This window comes from Bombyx mori, chromosome 20 (assembly GCF_030269925.1).
Source record: "Bombyx mori chromosome 20, ASM3026992v2".
NCBI lineage: Eukaryota > Metazoa > Arthropoda > Insecta > Lepidoptera > Bombycidae > Bombyx > Bombyx mori.
In genome coordinates, this window is record NC_085126.1 from 2,603,361 (window position 1) to 2,623,816 (window position 20,456).

The 20,456-nt window shown below is 46.4% G+C and overlaps 1 protein-coding gene across 7 annotated transcripts in view; it reads right to left on the minus strand.

Moving 5' to 3' along the window:
- The window catches only part of LOC101742624 (dystonin), a 357,476-nt gene that overhangs the window by 233,886 nt on the left and 103,134 nt on the right, over positions 1-20,456 (minus strand). For 5 of the 7 annotated variants that reach the window (XM_038017952.2, XM_038017948.2, XM_062674292.1 and 2 more), the window contains exon 2: positions 7,036-7,717. The exons of the other annotated variants lie outside the window; for them this stretch is intronic. In XM_038017952.2, coding sequence (XP_037873880.1) covers positions 7,036-7,219 — 184 coding nt within the window. In that variant the 5' untranslated portion in view covers positions 7,220-7,717. The remainder of the gene's footprint in view (positions 1-7,035; positions 7,718-20,456) is intronic. 7 annotated transcript variants of the gene reach the window in all.

The following is a 20,456-nucleotide window of genomic DNA, read 5'->3' on the forward strand; positions in this document are numbered from 1 at the left end:
GCAATGAGTCAATATTTCGTAAGCGCGTGGGCAAAGTTCGGAACCGAATATCTTAATAAGGAGTGAAATCTTCGTATACTTCCTACACGTTTCACGAATAATGTCATTTAATTTTGCGCTTTGTGCTATTAGCAGCGCCGTATGCTACATCAACTGTGTAAGTTATGACTTTTTGTCAATGGCAATGTTTAATTTTACGTCATACAAAAAATATCCCTATAATAATACGTGAAGTAAAAATTTTGTACAGTACCCGGCGCTAAATATTGCACATCGACTGTGGGAAAGAGACGGTTAATTTTTGCTTCGTAGAGCGTTATATCTGTCGCACATTACCTAATTGAGATTTAGTCTTAATATAGATACCGGATCGTTAGTGTTTCGTCGCACACAGGTAACGCTCTATAACAAAAACAAAATTAGACGACTGCCTCTTTCTAAATATCGATGTGCAATATTTATTGCCTGGTACTGTACCTCTTTTTACGAAAATTGCGCCGACGGAGGAGTATGAAAATCTCCCAAACTCATAGAGAATATTGAGGACTTCAGAATGCTCATCCTCCTTGCGTCGTTCTCGTCATTACTTAGGGTCATGAATCCCCCGCTGCATCTACCTCTCTTGTACGATCGTCCTCCATCTGCGCCAAACCTTGGCTTCGTGGAGGGCGTCGTGGAGCTTGATGTCCAGACAAAACCGAATTTAGTCCGACCATCTCGTGGGATTGCGTCCTCTGGGACGTTTGCCCTCTATCTTGCAGAATGCTAATATCTTTTTTAAATTATGCATAAAAAAAACCATTAAATCAATAAAAAAAAACATTACCACACTACCATGTATTTCATATACACACGCATATCTCTTTTGTTTAATATTAAAGTCTGTGGTCAAATCGAGAATACTATTGTTTGTCTTTAATTATATTTGTCTATGGTGTAGTCTTGCCGAAATCTATGATTATAGAACCATAGTAATGTTCAAACTTATAATTTTAATTAATTATAGTCGAATTTCGAACACTAGTGTGTATTAAATATCGTATTTCAGTTGGTATTGTTTTGGCAGCTAGTAGATATGAAAACGTAACAGGTGTCGTCCAATTATAGATATAAGGCTGACGACCCAATTGTTTTCTAGTCACGGCCCTCTTATCCTACCAACCGGAACGCGCGAACGACCTAAAGATAATAATTGAATTTAAATCTGCTTTTTTTTCTATTCATAATAGACGATAACATATGCGTTTAGCTTAACCCTTCTAGTACTGAGCTTAGTCCATACTAATATTATAAATGCGAAAGTAACTCTGTCTGTCTGTCTGTCTGTCTGTCTGTTCCTCTTTCACGCCTAAACGGCTGAACGGATTTTGATGAAATTTGGTATGGTGATAGATGATAACCTAGAAATGGTCATAGGCTATAAATAATCACGCCATCGTTCTTAGGGGGTAGGCAGTAGGCAGATAACTAAATTGAGTTAGTGATTTTTAGTCGTTTTTGTTGGGACCTTTGCTCTTTCACGTATAAAAGGCTGAACAGATCTTGATGAAATTTAGTAAGGTAATAGATGGTTACCTAAAAACGGATATAAGATCAAAATGATCACGTCATAGTACTTAGGGGGTAGGAAGTAGGCAGAAAACTGAATTGAGTTAGTGATTTTTTTATGGTTTTTGGTGGGAGTTTTGCTCTATCATGCCTAAACGGCTGAACGGATTTTGATGAAATTTAGTTAGGTGATAGATAGTAACCTAGAAAAGGATATGGGCTATTAATATTCATGCTATCGTACTTAAGGCGTAGGCAGTAGGCAGAAAACTAATTAAGTTAGTGATTTTTAGTTTGGTTTAAAAGTTTACCTCATTCACGCCTTAACGTCTGAACGGATTTTTATAAGACTTGATTAATATAAAGATAGGATCCTAGGCACGGACACAGGCTACTTCTTACGGCGGGAAAATACCTCATTCCCGCGGAAATCTAGCGTGATCGTGTCAAGAAGCGAATGACGCCATAGCTACTGAAATGATTTTGATGTTTTTTTTTTTTAAATGAGTGTTACTAAGACTTAAAGTTAGTATTTGATCACTTTTCTAACTTAGAGGGTCGGTAGGCGCCATAATTTAGGGAATTTATTATAAAATTTTGATGCATCTGTCTTTATTTAACAGTTTTACTTGGATCGAAACTTAGCGACATACCATCACACTACTTAACTTATAGGGTAGGAAGGTACCAAAATTCAGACTACTTTTTACTTCGGGAAAATATCTCATTCCCACAGGAACCTATACACAGCTACCTATCTACAACATTAAAACTCTGTCTAGAATCACATTACGCCATAGCTATGACATCAAGAGTAATCCAAATATCATGGGGGGGATGGTGGTACTTTTAGCGGGCGATTTTAGACAGACTTTGCCGGTTATCACTAAAGGCACCCCTGCAGATGAAATAAATGCGTGTTTAAAAGCGTCAACGTTATGGGTGCACGTAAAAACGTTTAGTCTGTCTACAAATATGGGAGTGCAACTACACAATGATGTACAATCTGGACAATATGCTGCTGCTCTTCTTAAAATTGGAGAAGATCGTATGGCAAAGGATGGTAATGGCATGATTACATTGGATCGTGAATTCTGCAATGTTGTGCATAATCCAGATGATCTAAATAACTTCGTCTATAGCGAACTGCTAACTAATATGAGGAATAGAGACTGGTTATGTGAAAGAGCAATTTTAGCGCCGACGAATGAAATGGTGGGACAGATAAACGAGCAAATTATGTCACGCGTGGAAGGTGATATTGTTGAGTTTCTCTCTGTAGACACTGTAATGGATACTGAACAAGTAACATCATACCCTGTAGAATTTCTTAATTCTTTAGAACTGTCGGGAGTACCTTCACACAAACTGAGGCTGAAAGTAGGCGTTCCTGTCCTTTTAATGCGGAATTTAGATGCACCAAGACTGTGTAATGGCACACGGTTGCAAGTGACACACCTCGGTCGCAATATTGTAAAAGCAATCATTATGACTGGAATGGCAAAAGGAGAGAACGTTTTAATCCCCCGTATACCCATAATTCCGACAGATTTGCCATTCCAGTTTAAGAGATTACAGTTTCCGCTGAAAATCGCATTCGCTATGACGATAAATAAAGCTCAGGGGCAAACATTAAAAGTAGCCGGCATTAATTTAGAAAAGAGTTGTTTTTCTCACGGACAATTATACGTGGCTTGCTCACGTGTTTCAAGTCCACAGAATCTCCATGTGTTGGCCAGAGAGGGAAAAACAAAGAACATAGTTTACAAAAATGTACTACAGTAATAAGGCCTCTTATTTTTAGCTTCCTACATTATTATACTACTTACATTAAGTTAGTACTTCCTACGCAGACGATGTTACGGATGTCACACTGTCTAACATCGGGGGTTGGCAGGTAGGTAGTTAGTAGTATTTTAAACCGATTTACATTATTTACTTTTTATATTTACTAAGGAAACATTCGGAGCTATCCATTATGTAGCTTAGGTTGCTTTTGAACAAATTTTGATGTGAAGTTGAGGACTGGAACACGATAGTGGTACATTGTTGCAGGGGGACTTATAGCCGGGAGAAAACAAAAAAACTTATGCGGACGAAGTCGCGGGTAAAAGCTAGTTTTACATATTTTACAAAAATTGTTTAAGGATTTTTGAAAGAAAAAACATTATGAAAAACTTACTTAAAAAACTTTACAAATGTTAAAATTTGGCAATATGGGAAAATAATGGCAAAATAATTTTAAATTGCATTTATAAATGTTATTGACTTATTAAATATGTTATACATCGTTCGTACAGGTCGATACCTAATACCTATAATAAAATTGCGCAACTAATCGTTATTTCGACGCTTCACACTTTATACGCATTAATAGAGTCGATCTATCGACGGTTCGCGCTCAAAGGGTTAATTTTTGAGTTATTTGAGAGACCGATATTATTCACAATAAAAGCTAAACGCCAACTCTCGCTTTTGCGTGTGCTACAAAAAGATCTAACCGACGGTCGTGTTTTTGTTTCAAGCGCCATTTTACAAACAAAACCTTAAAAACTAGTCGAATCAAAGATAATTCTAGACATTACAAGCCCCATATCAGGATTTTTTGGAAACAGTAAACCAAATTTTACGATTCTCATTTCAATTATCAGAAGCATGCGAATATCTCCTTGATAGAAGCAGTTTAATAATCTTGGACGCTATAAAAAAATCATTTGTATTATTTACGCGCCAAATCTCAAGATTCAAATTCGAAACTTAAAATTCAAGTTTCAAATCAAATGATTTATGGAACATTTGAACAAAGATGGCGGACGGAATGTATGGTTGTTTGTGTCGAAACAAGATAACGAGTTCGCTCTGAATGTTTATATTCTAAAGTAAAACGACTTAATCTACATTAATCAGTGATAAATTATAATGAAATAAAGATCAACGAACACAAAAAAAATGTTAATAGTTTTATTAGAAACATTCAGAAAATCGTAACACATAAGTAGGGGATCTATCTGGTTTTATTTTACAGACTAATCGTTTTGAATTCCCAAAATGTAAATGGAACTATAAATACCTTTGAAATGGTTTATCGGACGTGAACGCAATCTGCTTAAAGTGATTCAAATGAATTTCAAGTAAAGGTAGCCCTCGGTATTTTACAACACGGTTTCACTCTAACACGAAAAGAAAAATTCTCCAAAAGCCTCTTATAGCACGGTACTTCTACAACACGATAACGAGATTCTTGTTTGAAGTCGTCATGGCCTAAAGGATAAGACGTCCGGTGCATACGTGTTGAGGCGATGCACCGATGTTCGAATCTCAGGCGAGTACCAATTTTTCTAGTGAAATACGTACTCAACAAATGTTCACGATTGACTTCCACGGTGAAGGAATAACATCGTGTAATAAAAATCAAACACGCAAAATTATAATTTGCGTAATTAAGGACCTCTTGTGAGTCAGCGCGGGTAGGTACCACCACCCTGCTTATTTCTGCCGTGAAGCAGTAATGCGTTTCGATTTGAAGGGTGCAGCCGTTGTAACTATACTTAAGACCTTAGAACTTATATCTCAAGGTGGGTGGCGCATTTACATTGTAGATGTCTATGGGCTCCAGTAACCACTTAACACCAGGTGGGCTGTGAGCTCGTCAACCCATCTAAGCAATAAAAAAAAAAAAAAAAATAGGATATTACATTATGCACTGTGAACACACACAATATAAAGGAATCGCCGAAAATTTTACTGCTTATTTTTTATGTGTAATAGGTAAAGGATACAAGCAGGCATAGTTGAGATGTTTCAATCAGAAACATTACACTCCTTTTTGTACTGGCTTAGAGTCTAACACGGTTTCACATAACACGGGACTTTGTAAGAACCTATCTACCGTGTTATAGGAAGGTATACTAACATTGAAAGCTTTTATGTAATGTAGTCAAGGAATTCAAAAAAAATACATAAATAGTACTATAATAACTTCGTAAGATTTTTATTAAAAAGAAACTTTTTTAGCGTCGGACCTAAACTCGTTCCGTGAACTTGAATTGTATTCGCGGACTGGTTTTTTGATCGTTATTATTCTCACGACCAATAGTTGGATCGTTCGTTTGTGATCTGTTTATAAAAGTTTTTTTCTCTTCAACTAAAACAATTTGATACTTGATTTAGAACCTTTTTTTTCTTTTTCCTACCTAATCTGGTAGCTTAGAGAGACTATTCCAGCGTAACCGTAACTAGTAGGTGAGCTCACGGGGCTCAAACCTGACGACGATGCTAACACGAACCCTAGCAAGAGTCGTGCTTCGCAGAATCTACCACCGGATCGGAAACGCGACCCACTGAGAAGATCCGGCGAGAAACTCAGTGGGCTGTGTCTGAGAGTTAATTTACTCGTCGAGCCCTACGTCGCAAGCGACGGGTTCGACAAGAACGGTGACCGGTGCTTGAAGTACCTAGAAGCACCGTTAGTGGATCGGGAGGATCCGAGATAACGTGATTTAGAACCATCTGGCTATGGAGTGAGCTCCTCTCCACGGTGTTTCCCGAGCGCTATGACATGTCTTTCTTCAAACGAGGCTTGTTGAGAGTATTAAGCGGTAGGCAGCGGCCTGGCTCTGCCCCTGGCATTGCTGAAGTTCATGGGCGACCGTAACCATTCACCATCAGGTATGCTTGTCTGCCTACAAGGGCAATAAAAAAAAATAGAACGCGGTTGTTTTCCCCCAAAACACAGCGCTAAATACAATGATTATTCTAAGATCTTATATATCATCCCCAATTTTTTTATGGATGCGTTACTGTTCGCATACCTTGACGCTTCACCTGGACGGATGGACGAACTCGAGGGCTCAGTCAGGAGGAAAGCATTTCCTAAGAACTACCCGAGCGTCTTCGGAGGAGCCTAAGCAGTGCAAGATCATTTGCTTCGCGAGTGGATCTATCTATCACATCTATCGGATCTAAATCGCGACTGCTGAGAATACCGGCGAGAAACTCAGACGGCAAATGTGGAGTCTGGTCGAACTTTTCAGCCAGTTTTTAAAGTTCCGACATTACCTTTACATACTGGTAGGGTTGCCCGCTTGTGCCACGTTTTATACTACATCATCTAAGTTGCCAGATTCTTTTAACGCTGGCATCAGAATAAAAAAGAGTTTGGGCAGAAATTTGTCGCGTTGTTATCTATATAAGAATACGCAGATGTCTGAATTATGGTCTTTTTCGGTTGAATATTGCTCTAAGGCATTTTAGTTTAAGGTTCGTTCATAGTAGTTAATAATAAATTAGACGAGGAAATTGCAAAAAAATATCTAGGCTCCTACAAATTCTAGTTTAGTTTGGAATCCAATTACAAACAGTTAAGCAGGTTAAACAGTAACACACAGTCAAAACACGTATTGTTTACGAAACACGCACACACGCGCATTCTCTATACCCATCACCACGAACCTGACTGCTGTATAAAGAACCCCCAACAAGTTGTACCTTTGAATTTAGTTAGGTTTTCTTCGTAGACTTGATCGTGGGTCTCGGAAGGGTGGCGCTGCTCGCTCCTCTGCCGCTTCGGCTGGTGTGGGCCGTCGTAAAATCCGTTTCCGTTGACGCCATCTTGCATCGCCTCTTGGGGGTCGAAGCCCAAACGCTCCTTGTAGTACGCTTGTGTTGACATTATTCACGCGCGCACTCGAAGCATTTCAAAATTAGAATGTTTTTTTATTTTTTTTATTTAGTTTTTTTTTTTATTCACTCGCGTATTAGTTTCGTCACTTTTTTGTCGATAGTTTTTTGAACAACAAAATCGCTCGCACCGGTATTGTGAAAGGATACGCCAAAATCCTTCCACAATAAGCCCGTTTATAGCCACTAAGGTTTAATTTAAACGATCCACCACTGTTTTACAACGATCGATGTCATCGACTGCTACAAAAGGAAAGTTGTAAGCCCCTTGACACACACTTATTGATCTTGACACAATTTTTTATTCACTTATTCGTATTAAACGGATGCCTTGTTTAGTAATAAAAAGGTAGTTTTTTTTTTTTAATTATGGCAACATTAAGAGTTAGACTGGAATGCTTGGTTGCGGTTTGAATTACTTATAGTTCACTTTGTCTTTGGATATAAAAGTTTCTCGATTCACATTTGTGCAAACAGAAACGGAGATAGCCTGCAAGACAAAAGAATATGATGATTTAAATGTTTCACTCGAAATTGCTTCACAATATTAATGAGTCATGTTTTTACGCGTTCTTTTTTTTTTTAAACAACGACTTTGAATATGGCTGTGAGAACGGAGATTTCAGTAATTGTCTACGGCCTCGTTTGTCTATGCTGTTAACTTATTCAGTCGGTTAGAACAAATCGTTCGTATTAAAAACTGTCCGTATTTCGGAAGTACATATAATTCTTACACAATTTATTACTTATATTTATTTATTCTATTAAAATTTATTTTTGGCAAAAATTACATAGATCATTTATTCAGAATTTAACATTGCATTTATTTAATTTATTCTGGTAACGTGTGGTATACTTTTATTTTTGTTAATGACAACATTTAAAAAAAAAAAAAAATTCTAAATTTGAATTTCGCGCGTTTTACTTCATCTTTCAATATTCGCGTGTGTATGTACAGACGCTCGAAGTTCGTTGACCGAGCGCCGGTGACCTTGCTATAAACACCATTACTAAGAATTCCTTTACACTACGAAATATCGGTTTCCTATTTACCCGCCAAGCTGGATTCACGTTTAAAACTACTTTCAGTCAACTTGCACGGCGCAGGTATTAAATAGAGAAATTAATTCCAATAGATCGTTACGTTTGATCGTAGCTCAGACTTGGAAACTGTAAATATTCTGCTTAGGTTAAATAGTTTGCTAGACAGCTAGCCCATATATTGTATACGTCAGTTTAGAAAGGCAATTAACAGTTCCAATACATAACATATATTGGAACGAATTGAAATCTAAAAACCATTGTCAACGAAATTTAGCGATGATCGCTACTTTATTCAAATTATAGGCACAAAATAAAAATTCACAAAACACTTTTAATTCAAGTATAGATCTCGAACAAGTCTTGATTGAGTGGTTCATTTTTTTTTTATTGACGGTTCATCTCTTAATAATATTTTGGTTAAAAAAAATTTTGACTTGTTTTTTTTTGCTACTAAACTAAAACTAAATTCGGTGTAGATTATGTGCGATGCACATTAATTTATTCGCGACTCTGTTTATTTAAATGGACCCCCCTTTTTTAAATAGAAAGCGGCAATGAAATTAAAAATGACGTAATCAGTAGGTAGGTAGGTAGGTAGGGGGAACACGCACGCCTGACCAAGACCTTCAGTTGTCTTCGAATAAATATTATAGCACCATTTAAATTAGGACGTACCATAAAAAAAAGCGAGGCTTTTTTTTTTTACCTACCTAAGCTGGTAGCCTGGAGCGGCTATTCCAGCGTAACCGTAACTAGTAGGTGAGCTCATGGGGCTCAAACCTGACGACGATGCTAACACAAACCCTAGCAAGTCGTGCTTCGCAGAATCTACCACGGATCGGAAACGCGACCCACTCAGAGAATATCCGGCGAGAAACTCAGTGGGCTGTGTCTGAGAGTTAATTTACTCGTCGAGCCCTTCGTCGCAAGCGACGGGTTCGACGAGAACGGTGACCGGTGCTTGAAGTACCTAGAAGCACCGTTAGTGGATCGGGAGGATCCGAGATGACGTGATAGCGAGGCAATGACTTTTGCTAGTTCACAAAATAATAGTAGCAAATTTGCCTACCACTTAATCTAATAATAATGAATCTTGTTTAATCAATAAGTCATGTGTAAACAAAATACAGGCCTGTAAAATGAACATTCGCGTTTATTCTAATTTTATGTATAATTTAATTACAATTTGCTATGCACGGGGCTAAAAGGCAGGAACGGAAGAGAAGAGGGTTGTCATGAGCAAATCTTAAAATTAGCTAACTTAGTTAGGACTTAGGTACAATTCTAATGTACATATTATTTTATTTAATGCTTAGATAGATGGACGCGCTCACAGCCCACCTGGTGTTAAGTGGTTACTGGAGCCCATAGACATCTACAACGTAAATGCGTCACTCACCTTGAAATATAAGTTCTAAGGTCTCAAGTATAGTTACAACGGCTGCCCCGCTCGTCAAACCGAAACGCATTACTGCTTCACGGCAGAAATAGGCAGGGTGGTGGTACCTACCCGCGCGGACACACAAGAGGTCCTACCACCAATAAATGATTGATTGAACAAATCTATTGACGCCTCATTCATAAAAAGTCTGACGAGTAGTTTAAGGCGCTACGATGGGACATATATACGTACTAGCGACCCGTCCTCGCTTCGCTTCGGAAACATGAAACCAAAAAACACTTCGCAACACACATGAAACCAAAAAAATAATTTTTTTTTTTTTTTTAAAAGTAGCCTATGTTCTTCAGTGACAATGTCGGCTTCTAATGGAAAAAGAATTTTTCAAATCGGTCCAGTAGTTTCGGAGCCTATTCGAAACAAACAAACAAATCTTTCCTCTTTATAATATTAGTATAGACAGGCATTGCCAAAAACAGAGTCCCTTTTTAGTTTAACCGCGGTCGGCTAAAAGGATAATACAATTAAAATTTAACGAATTGCACAAGAGAGTACATCACCTATAGCAACACTATGTATTAGCACAGAAGCCGAATGCATACAAATCTCATCCGGTCTCTAACCGACCGACCTTCGAGCGATATTCTGAATTCGAACGTGGGAACGAACCACAAAGAGACAATACTAAGGCAGGGTCCAGAGAACTGCGAACCAGTTTTATTAACGCCAGATAATAAGACTGCTATCTGTTTTGGGTTACTTTTTATTGTTGACGAAGGCGACTGTCTCTTGTATAATACCATAGCTCATTTAAAGACTTATTCTTATTTTTTAAGTATGGCAATAGACTTTCGTTATTGTTGCCAGTTTCGAGTTTATAAAAATCTTCATTCATTAAATACATATATATTCTTGGTATATTAAACATGTAATAATTCTGGTCTATTAAGTGTTTGGCATTTGTGAAAGTGCACAAATGTGGGATAATGAAACAAAGCCGCTTCTTGGGTTGTTCCAAAAAGTTCACTAAAATCTCAGTAAATAACCACCACAATTTACTATGAATTTATTTCATCGCATCGGATCTAATTTTATTTAATCGTATACCAATTGTTTTACGACTAAAATTAATCACTTTCTTGTCATTTCACTTCGTATAATTTTTCACATAACACAATATATATTTCAGCTAGGTCCGACCTAGGTCTTTTGACCGTTGCAATGCATATCCGATTATATCTCTCTTTCACTAGCTATAGCAAAACCTTGCATTTTTATATTTCAGCTAGGTCCGACCTAGGTCTTTTGACCGTTGCAATGCATATCCGATTATATCTCTGTTTCACTAGCTATAGCAAAAACTTGCATTTTTATATTTCAGCTAGGTTCGAGCTAGGTCTTTTGACCGTCGCAATGCATATCCGATTATATCTCTGTTTCACTAGCTATAGCATCTAAACTTGCATTTCCGGATGAAACCTCACGCGCTAAAACCAGCGTTTGTTTTATTTTGTTACTTCAGTAACAAAATCGATCATAGCCAAACTAGTGTTAAGTAGGAATGGTAGTTAAAAGACGCTACGAACAAAATGCAAAGGCAGCCACAGCGAGATAATAATAAGCTTCAATTTTACTTAACAGCCACTAATCACCCTCTTCGAGTCGGGACTCATGCTTCATAGCGGTAATGGGCAGGTGTCAAACTCGGGGTGGTTATAATGCGGTGTGTACCCACCCTAAAACGATGTTTTTATTAAAAAAGGTTTTTAAAAAAACCAGCGAATAGGTAGGGACCTATTCGCTGGTATCCTAAGGTCTCTTACAGCTACGCGCGCACGAGAATTAAAAGTCGCGCGTGATGTTTGTACGCGCGACCCATGGAGCAGCGTTCAAACCAATTACAGAAAAAAAAACGAGAGCATTTACCAATCAATTGTACAGAGCGTATCTCGATTGGGGTACTCAAAACCGAAACGTCTGATGTTCAACTGTCTCCCTACAGAAATAAGCTTTAAGTTCTCCAATCGAAAGGTGCGGTTTCTTTTGAACCAATATTGAATACATGAGATATTGTTTTTGACGAATTAACAGGGCAATTGGGCAGTACAGTTTTGCAGAGTGGTTTGTTAATTGAAAGATTGCTTAACCACTAATTACGTTTCGTCGCGACGATTGACGTTTTTAAATGGAATATTTTATATATTTTAAATTGAGCTAGATGCTGAGCTGTGACTGGAGTCCTTGGACATCACAACGTGAACGTGTGTCGTCGTCGTCCCCCGAAATTTCTCGGATTTTAAATTAAATATTCAAATCGGAACGTATGCTTCGCTATAAGAGTAGGTAGATCGGAGATACCCCTTTTTTTTTTTTTTTTTTTTTTTCGGGTAGAGGGCCGAACCTCCTACGAGGTCCCCGCGCAAAAGGGGCGCGCGGGGTATGTGAGACTCTACGATCTGCATGGTGTTATGAGCAGACCGCGGGACCAAGGATTTTAGGGCCCACCCACTAAACGACTCCCCTGCACTCTTACACCCGACGTCCGATCCCCTCCGAGGTCAGAACCCGGATGAGGTAGGGGGGTTACCGCGGTCAACACTACAACCAGACGGCGCGGCTCACCCCAAGGACGCCCAGCCGACGGAGCCTTCGAGGCGAATCGAAGGCTCTGAAACGTCGGCCGTCTCGGTACGGCAGCCCGTCGGGCCGCCCAGACGGTGCCGCTGGTGTCCCGGAATACCCCGCTGGACCAGAACCAGCCTGCCGGGTCGGGACGCGATACACCGTCGACCGGTCGCTCTATTTACTCCATGGCAGCGCGCTAGAGTGCTGGTAGCGCGCCGCGCGGCCTCACCCCCTCAGGTCGCCCCTTGACCTTCACCGGGGGGAGTTCGCCTCTTACAGGGGCCGAAGTCGGACAAAAGCCCTTCTGCGGCCCCCGGCTCGGCGGCGACGGATAGGTGCGGAGAGGGATGAGCTCTCCCTCTCTCGTTCCGCCGCCTCCTTCTGCGAGATGGTGCACTCGCAGAAGTCGAGCATCGCCTTCCAGGACTCATCGCTGCCGAGCATCGTAGCCACGACAGTCGGCAGCGACAAGTCCGGTCCTATTTGCGAGACAAGGACACGGCGTTGCTCCACCCATGCGGGGCAATATGCGAGCGTATGCTCGACCGTGTCCTCGTCGCAGTCACAGTGGTGACACTCCATCGTCGGTTCCCTCCGGGCAACGCGATGCAGGTACCGGCCGAAACACCCATGGCCGGTAAGCATTTGCGTCAACCGGAAGGTGAGACGCCCTTGGTCACGGTTCGCCCATTTCGCGAGGACCGGGCGCACCGCCTCGACGGTCCGGAGACCGGCCGACGGGTCCGCCAAGCGGCGAGACCACGCCTCCAACACAGACCGCCGAGATTGGAGCCTCCGCGCTCTAATTGCTCCTTCTCCGGGACGTGGTTCCCCCCTGTCGCGAAGGTCACGACGCCACGCATAATCGGCAGCGAGCGCCTCCGCCTCCAGGTCCCAGGGAGGCGTCCCGGCGAGAACGCACGCCGCCTCGAAGGAGACGGTGCGGTATCCACGAATCGCCCTGACTGCGATTGCACGCTGCGGGCGTCGCAGCGCCACGACGTTTCTGCGAGTCAAGGCGCGGCACCACACGGGGGCTCCGTATAATGCAATAGACCGCACCACCCCCACGTAGAGGCGGCGCACCACCGTGTCAGGCCCTCCGACGTTTGGCAAGAGCCGACTCAGCGATCCAGCCGTCGCCATCAGTCGGGGGGCCAACTTCTCGAAATGAGCGCGGAAGTTCCAACGACCGTCCAATTCGAGACCGAGGTACCGTAATCCAGTCACCCCGACCTCGACGCGGACGCCTCCAATCACCAGGTGGGCCCCGGGTGGCGGCTCTCTCCCAGCCCTGTGAAACAGCAGGGCCTGGGATTTCTCGAGGGCCACGTCGAGGCCCAGCCTTCGGATCTTACCGACGACGAATGCCACCCCTGCGCAGGCAAGACGAGCAGACTCTTGGTAGTTCCTCCCCCGGGCCACGACCAACGTGTCATCCGCGTAACACACAACGCTTAGGCCCGGGAGAGGGCCGTGCAGGGCGCTCCTCAGAGCCCAGTCGTAACCGATATTCCACAGGAGAGGGCCAAGGACCGACCCCTGTGGAACACCGCGCTCGACCGGAAAGCGGAGCACCGCACCACCGTGTCCGGTGCACACGACCGATCTGTCCTCGAGATAGGACCCGATCAGTCGGCGGAGGTACGCGGGGACGCCATGATATTCGAGCGCCCCCGCGATCACTGACCAGGGCAAGGTGTTAAAAGCGTTGGCGATATCCAGGGACACCGCCAAGGCCACCCCACCCCGGGCGACAGCTTCGTCAGAGAGGGCACGCACGCGCATAATCGCGTCGATAGTAGAGCGGCCCTCTCTGAAGCCATACTGTTCCTCCGACAGATCGGGACCCGTCCCGGTCAGGTGCCGGACGATGCGGGCGGCGATAACTCGCTCCAACAATTTTCCCGCCTCGTCCAGCAACACGATGGGGCGGTACCCCGCAGGTGAGTCTGCGGGGCGCCCCTCCTTCCTCAGAAGGACGAGTCTGCCCGTCTTCCACTGCTTAGGAAACCGTCCCGACTCGAAGCAGGCTTCAAAGAGCCGCACGAGCCGGTCCCCAAGGGCACCGAAGGCCAAATCCCAGACCCGGCCGTGAACACCGTCAGGGCCGGGGGCCGCGTCTTTTCTCCGCATCCTCAACACGGCCGCATGAATCTCTTCCTCCAAAATGCTCGGAGGGACCACCTCAGCAACACCGCTCACGTCACTGCGAGGCGGCGCGCCCATGGAGGGAGGCTCAAAGTCCCTCTCCATCTGCGGGAACAGCCCGGAGACAATCTCCCGCAGCTGCTGAGGCTGGAGACGCTCCGTCACTGGGAGCGCCCACGGCCGCAATTTCTTGCGGACCGTTTGGTACGGGCGCCCCCAGGGATCCTGATCGAGTATCTCCAGGAGAGTCTGCATGCCCTGAGATTTGGCCTCACCGATGGCCAGTCGCAACGCTTCCTGCTTTTGGCGGCAGTCGGCGCGCAACCGGTCCGCTACCTCCGCGAAGTCCTCATCGCGAAGGCGGCGGCGGCGATGGCGAGCGCTCCGGCGGCGCGCCCGCACGCACTCCTCGCGGAGTTGCGCGATTTCGGGCGACCACCAGTACGCACCGCCACGCGGAGCACTGCTGCCTACCCGGGGCATCGCTGAGTCACAAATACGACCCATCGTTCCCCGAAACCAGTCAGCCTCTGACTCCACGTCCACGGGGCTAGTAGGCACGGGTGCCCACGCAGCCACCGTGGCTGCCTCCACCAGGAGCTCCTTATTCAGGCGCTTCAGTGCCCACCTGGGGAATGACCGAGGAGCACTTCGCGGGAGCTCCTCCTCACCGCGGGCGTTCATAGCCGACGCGGATCGAGAGGAGGCTGAGAGCTCAAATCGGACGTATCGATGGTCCGAGAGCGTCTCCGCCCCCTCAAGAACGCGCCAGCCACGTGTGCGGCGTGCGATGGACGGAGATGCGAATGTCACGTCCACGTGAGATTCGCCGTTCCATCGCACGCAAGTCGCGACCGAACCTCTGTTCAAAAGACAGAGACCAGCCGCGATCGCCCACTCCGAGAGCATCCTGCCGCGTGAGTCCGAGCGGGGGGAACCCCAAGTCACCCATTTTGCGTTGAGGTCTCCCGCTAAGATAACCGGGCGGGACCCGAGGCGGTGAACCAACACCTCAAGCCCGCCCAGGAACTGCTCGAACTCGGCGAGATGTCTATTCAGAGAAGTATACCCCGATCACGACGGTTTCGTCGACCCTGGCCGCGACATAACCGGATCCCCTGGCCACCATCACCAGGGGGGGTAACGCCGCGGCCTGCCTGATAGTAATAGCCACGGAGCCGTCGACGTCCCCGATCCAGGCATCCTGGTCCGCAGGGACGAAGTACGGCTCCGCGGCTATGGCAACATCGATTGACCACTCCACCATGGTGTGGACGAGGAGATCCTGCGCCCTGGCGGAGTGGTTCAAATTCGCCTGGAGGAAGCGATGAACGTGACCCATTATTAAGGGGCCACGTCCATTGCTCCTTCGTCCGTCCCGCCCTCCGGCTCTAGGACCGCGGCGGGAACTGACTCGCCAGCTGCTTTATTTGCAACCGGTTTCTTTTTATTTATTTTACCCTTCCTCCTCTTGGATGAGAAAGAGGTAAAATGACATGCTGGGCCACCAACCCGGTGGTTGGCCCGCCGCTTCTCCGCGTCGCACAATACACAGTGTGGCATGGCGGCAGTGCAGGAAGCGGCCTTGTGCCCAGATTGGCCGCACCGGAAACATAGTCCGCTGCGGTCAACAGCTGACGAGCACTTGGCGAGGCCGTGCCCGGTGCCGAAACATCGAAGGCATCGCCATGGTCGAGCTTCCTGCAACTGCACGTGGGCAATGACCCACCCCACGCGTAGCCTACCGGGCGTGTCAGCGGGCTTTCCCTGTGCAGGCGTAGCCAGTAGGGTGGCTGTCTGTACGGGGCACCGCGCCCATACAGAGCGAGTTCCGGAATATGTACTCCGAAGCTCCCCCACCTTGACGTTTGCAAGAGCACAGTTCCCCTGCAATGCGATAGCGGCAGCCACCTCCTCTTTCGTGGCGCACTCGTCCAGGCCCGTCACCTTGATCTCCGCCATTCTGACAGGCCTGTCGATCCTCACCACCTCCGGATCAGGCAAGATCTCGCGGAGCCGGGCCATAAGTCGGTCCGCAACCGCTCCTGAGTCAGCACCGGGACATTCGAGCAAACGAGCGCCGTTAGCCGTGTGTCGAACCTTCAGTCCGCCTTCCACTCCGATGGCGTCAATATCCACGCCACCACGCGCCCGGGCCATCACTTCTTCGTAAGTGATAGCCCTTGTCTTTAGCGGCCGGCAGCAATTCTAAAACAACTGCAGCCGACCGCGGAGCGCGTGTCTTGCCGGATCTTCCTCCTCGACGGTTCTTCCGTATCTTCACCGCTGGACCCTCTACGCGGGGAGCGCCAACTGCCTGGACAGACCGAGGGCTTCTTTGTCCTTCCTTCGTCTTTCTTTGTCCCCGCTTTACCACTGTCGTCCACGCTACGTCCATGCTGGATGGGACCGGAGGCAGCGGGCAGGGCTGAGGGTACTGCATCACTTTGGCAGCATTCACGCCTTTCTTCTTCGTTCGGTCCCTTCCAGTACGCGCTACGGCAGGCTGTGGCTTGGTAGGGACCGGCTGCTGGGCCTTGGCTTGCTTAGCTACATGAAGCTTGGCCAGGGTGATCGGCTGGGTTTGATCGTGCTTGGCAGGCTGCTTATTCTGTTTGGCAGACTGGGGCTTGACCTGGGTGCCAGCTCTCCGCTCGTGTGCGAGCAGTGGTCTTGCACGCTCCACTGGCGAACTGCGCGCCTCTAAAATGGCGATCCGCTGCTTTAGCTCAGCTACCTCCTCGACATCGGGTGGAGCCGGGCTACGTATCTCCGCCATGAGTTCGTCCACCCGCATGTGTAGGGTCGCGATCTCCGCCCGTAGCTCAAGATTATTATTTTGCAGCTCGGCGTTTTGTGCCTTGAGCTGGTCTCTCTGCAGTCGCACGCATTCCTCGTTCTCGCCGCTCGTCTTGTGAGTAACTATGTTAAGGTAGTCTTCAATTGTGGCAGCCAAGCACTTAAGAGCATGCAGGTATATGCCCTTAAAACCCCTGCCCGATTTGGCTGCCACACTGGATACAATATCCGAGGCGACCCTAAATAGTTTTGTGGAGTCTTCGAACCCCACCTCGGTGAGGGAGCGGACGAGTCGCTCGACCTCTGCACTGGCAGAGTCCGTTGCCACCTGGCGACCACCGACTGGTGCCGTGGTTTCCTCTAAGGCGAGGAATTTCGCGGGCGGTGCGGGCTCCCCCTCCGAGGAGTCAGAAGGGCGGGAAGCCGCCGCTCGCGGAGCCGTTTTACGTTTGCGGAGTGCTCTTCCTCCTACAATCGTACTATTCATTTCATCTACCGAGAGCGACCCTCGGTCACTCGAGGCGCTACTCCTCACGGAAGCAGCACTTCCCGACCGCATCGAGAGTGCGCTCTCGCATCTTACAGCTTTTGCTGCTACGGTTGGCACCTTAAACGGTGCCGTAGATATTTCGCGGCCCGTGTTGCCGCCCACACTTTCATCAGTTTTTTTTGGGTTAGGAGAACAATACATAACTTATCCCACGAGTATGGGGGAAATATAGAGTCCACCCGCGCAGAGACCCCTGTACACGGGTAAGTCTAGCATAACCCGTCGGAGGGTCGACCGGTACTCCGACGGAAGTCGCACTATCGACTGCACTTCCTGCAGCCACTCATCCCCTCGCGGTGCGCTGCCGCTTGGGATTAGAGATTTATTATAGAGGTGGTCTCCTCGTGGTCCCGGCCAATTAAGGCAAGGACCCCCGGTCCCCAAAACATGACTGAAAGGATTACGGGTTTGGCCGGTGGTCCACCGAGTGCACAAAGCAACACGACAGGCCACCGCCCAGCGCTCGACGAAGCGACACATCGCGAGCACCACGAAGCCACGCCGGCGAACCGGTACCCCCCATATCTGGGGGGCGTTCCCCTGTAGCCGAAGCCGGGGACATGGCAACCAGCGGCCAGCAGAAGATGCAATGCTGGCTCACTTCCACGACAACGGGCACAGAGTGCCACCGCTCACGGCAGGCCGGCGAACCGGTGCCTTCGAAAGCTGCGCCCTCCAGAAGGAGCACTCTTCACTTAATGAAGAGTGTGGAGGGTGCAGTCCTTCCGCTCCTCCTAGTGCTGGTTTGGTCCACGTCATCCGATCTCTTTCGTTGCAAAGCCTAACTAAACTATCCTAACTTAAGCCTTAACCTAATCCTAAACCTAGGACCTTAACCTATATCTAAACCTAACCCTATACCTAGGACCTAAAACCTAAGAATCCTTGCAACGAAAAAGATCGGACGATACCTCTGGGAATGTCGCCCAGAGGATCCCGTTATCCGCCACCTACGGACGCGCCCGGTAGGAGTCCAGCATCTCCTCCGCAGACGAGACCCACAGCACGCAGATTGGGTGCTGTGGGTCCCGTCTGCGACCGGGAGATCGGAGATACCCCTGCGGATTCACGAGCCGCCGTATAGAATGTTTTTATTTTTTATTGTTTATACTTGTGGCGGGTAGCCATCATACAACGCAAGATAATTGACAGATGCCTGAATCTCGCTTACGACATTTTCAAGATAAAGCGCATATATACAAGTTCCGAACAACAACATTTGGACCGTCGGTCTACCGAGCAATATCATCCGCTCGGTGGAAGATCTTCCCTTTGTGTTATATATCTCCCCAAACTGGTGACCTCCGACGTGATGTGAACACGCAACCTTCTGATTCATCATCAGCGCATCAAAAACTTCGGCTACCACAATCCCCGCATTCTCGCAGATAAAAGCAAGTCATCGACAGTCGTCCCACAGCAAGCCAGCATCGCAGCCTCAACAGGACCATCGCAGCCGACTCACCGCGCTTCCTGGCCCTACGGCACGCACCTACACTGCCTCATCGCGCAGCATTCAAGCTCAGTCTCGACTCACCGCAGACTTCGAGCAGCACTGGCGACAATCACGCAGCATTCAAGCTCAGTTTCGACTCACCGCAAACTTCGAGCAGCACTGGCACTTGCAAGCTAATCTGAGCACGGACAATGATAACTAAAATGACACGACCTCCGGTCTCGGAGGGGAGTGATGTGGCGGGTAGCCATCATACAACGCAAGATAATTGACAGATGCCTGAATCTCGCTTACGACATTTTCAAGATAAAGCGCATATATACAAGTTCCGAACAACAACATTTGGACCGTCGGTCTACCGAGCAATATCATCCGCTCGGTGGAAGATCTTCCCTTTGTCGTATATAAACTTCCCAAATACTTATCTGGATGGACAAGCTCACGGCCCACCTGGTGTTAAGTGGTTATCAGAACCCATAGACATCTACAACGTCAATCAACTGCCACCCAGATATGAGTTGTAAGGTCTCACTTTTAATATTACAACGGCTACCCCGCCCTTCCAACGGCAGCTATTTCTGCCGTGAAGCAGTAAACCGTTTCGGTAAAGCAGTAAAGGGTGGTGGTTACCTACCCTACCTATCTAATTACAGTGTAGTCTTCTGTCAGTATAGGCACCGGCTGACATGTACTCCTAGGAGCAAATACACTTGTTTAAAACAATATACTAATATTGAATCGTGTCTTAATTGAACTCGAGTTAAGAAGAAGCCATGTTTGATTTTAATGTTTACATGTAATCAATAGGTTTCTTGTGGAAATAAAGAAACTATAATACTACGTGCTTCATTTCGATAACTCAACACAGCTAATATAAATGATACTAATAATGAAAGCTGATATCAAAGCTACGGACACACAATGTCGTGCAACAAATAAAACATATTCCCTAATTAGTTATTGTATATTCTTTTTTTATGTTTGAAGGCTTACTAGTGGCCCGGAGGCCTTTCCAGTTTGACCAGGACAGGTGGGCGAGCAAACGCTCAGGAGGGGTGGAATTTGGTAACAGATGCCCGAGCGCCTTCGAAGGAGACCTAACAACTCAAGAGAAGCTGCTTCGCGAATGAATCTACTACCGGATCGGAATCGCGACCCGGCGAGAAAAGCCGGCGAGAAACTCAGCGGGCTGATACATGGGTTAG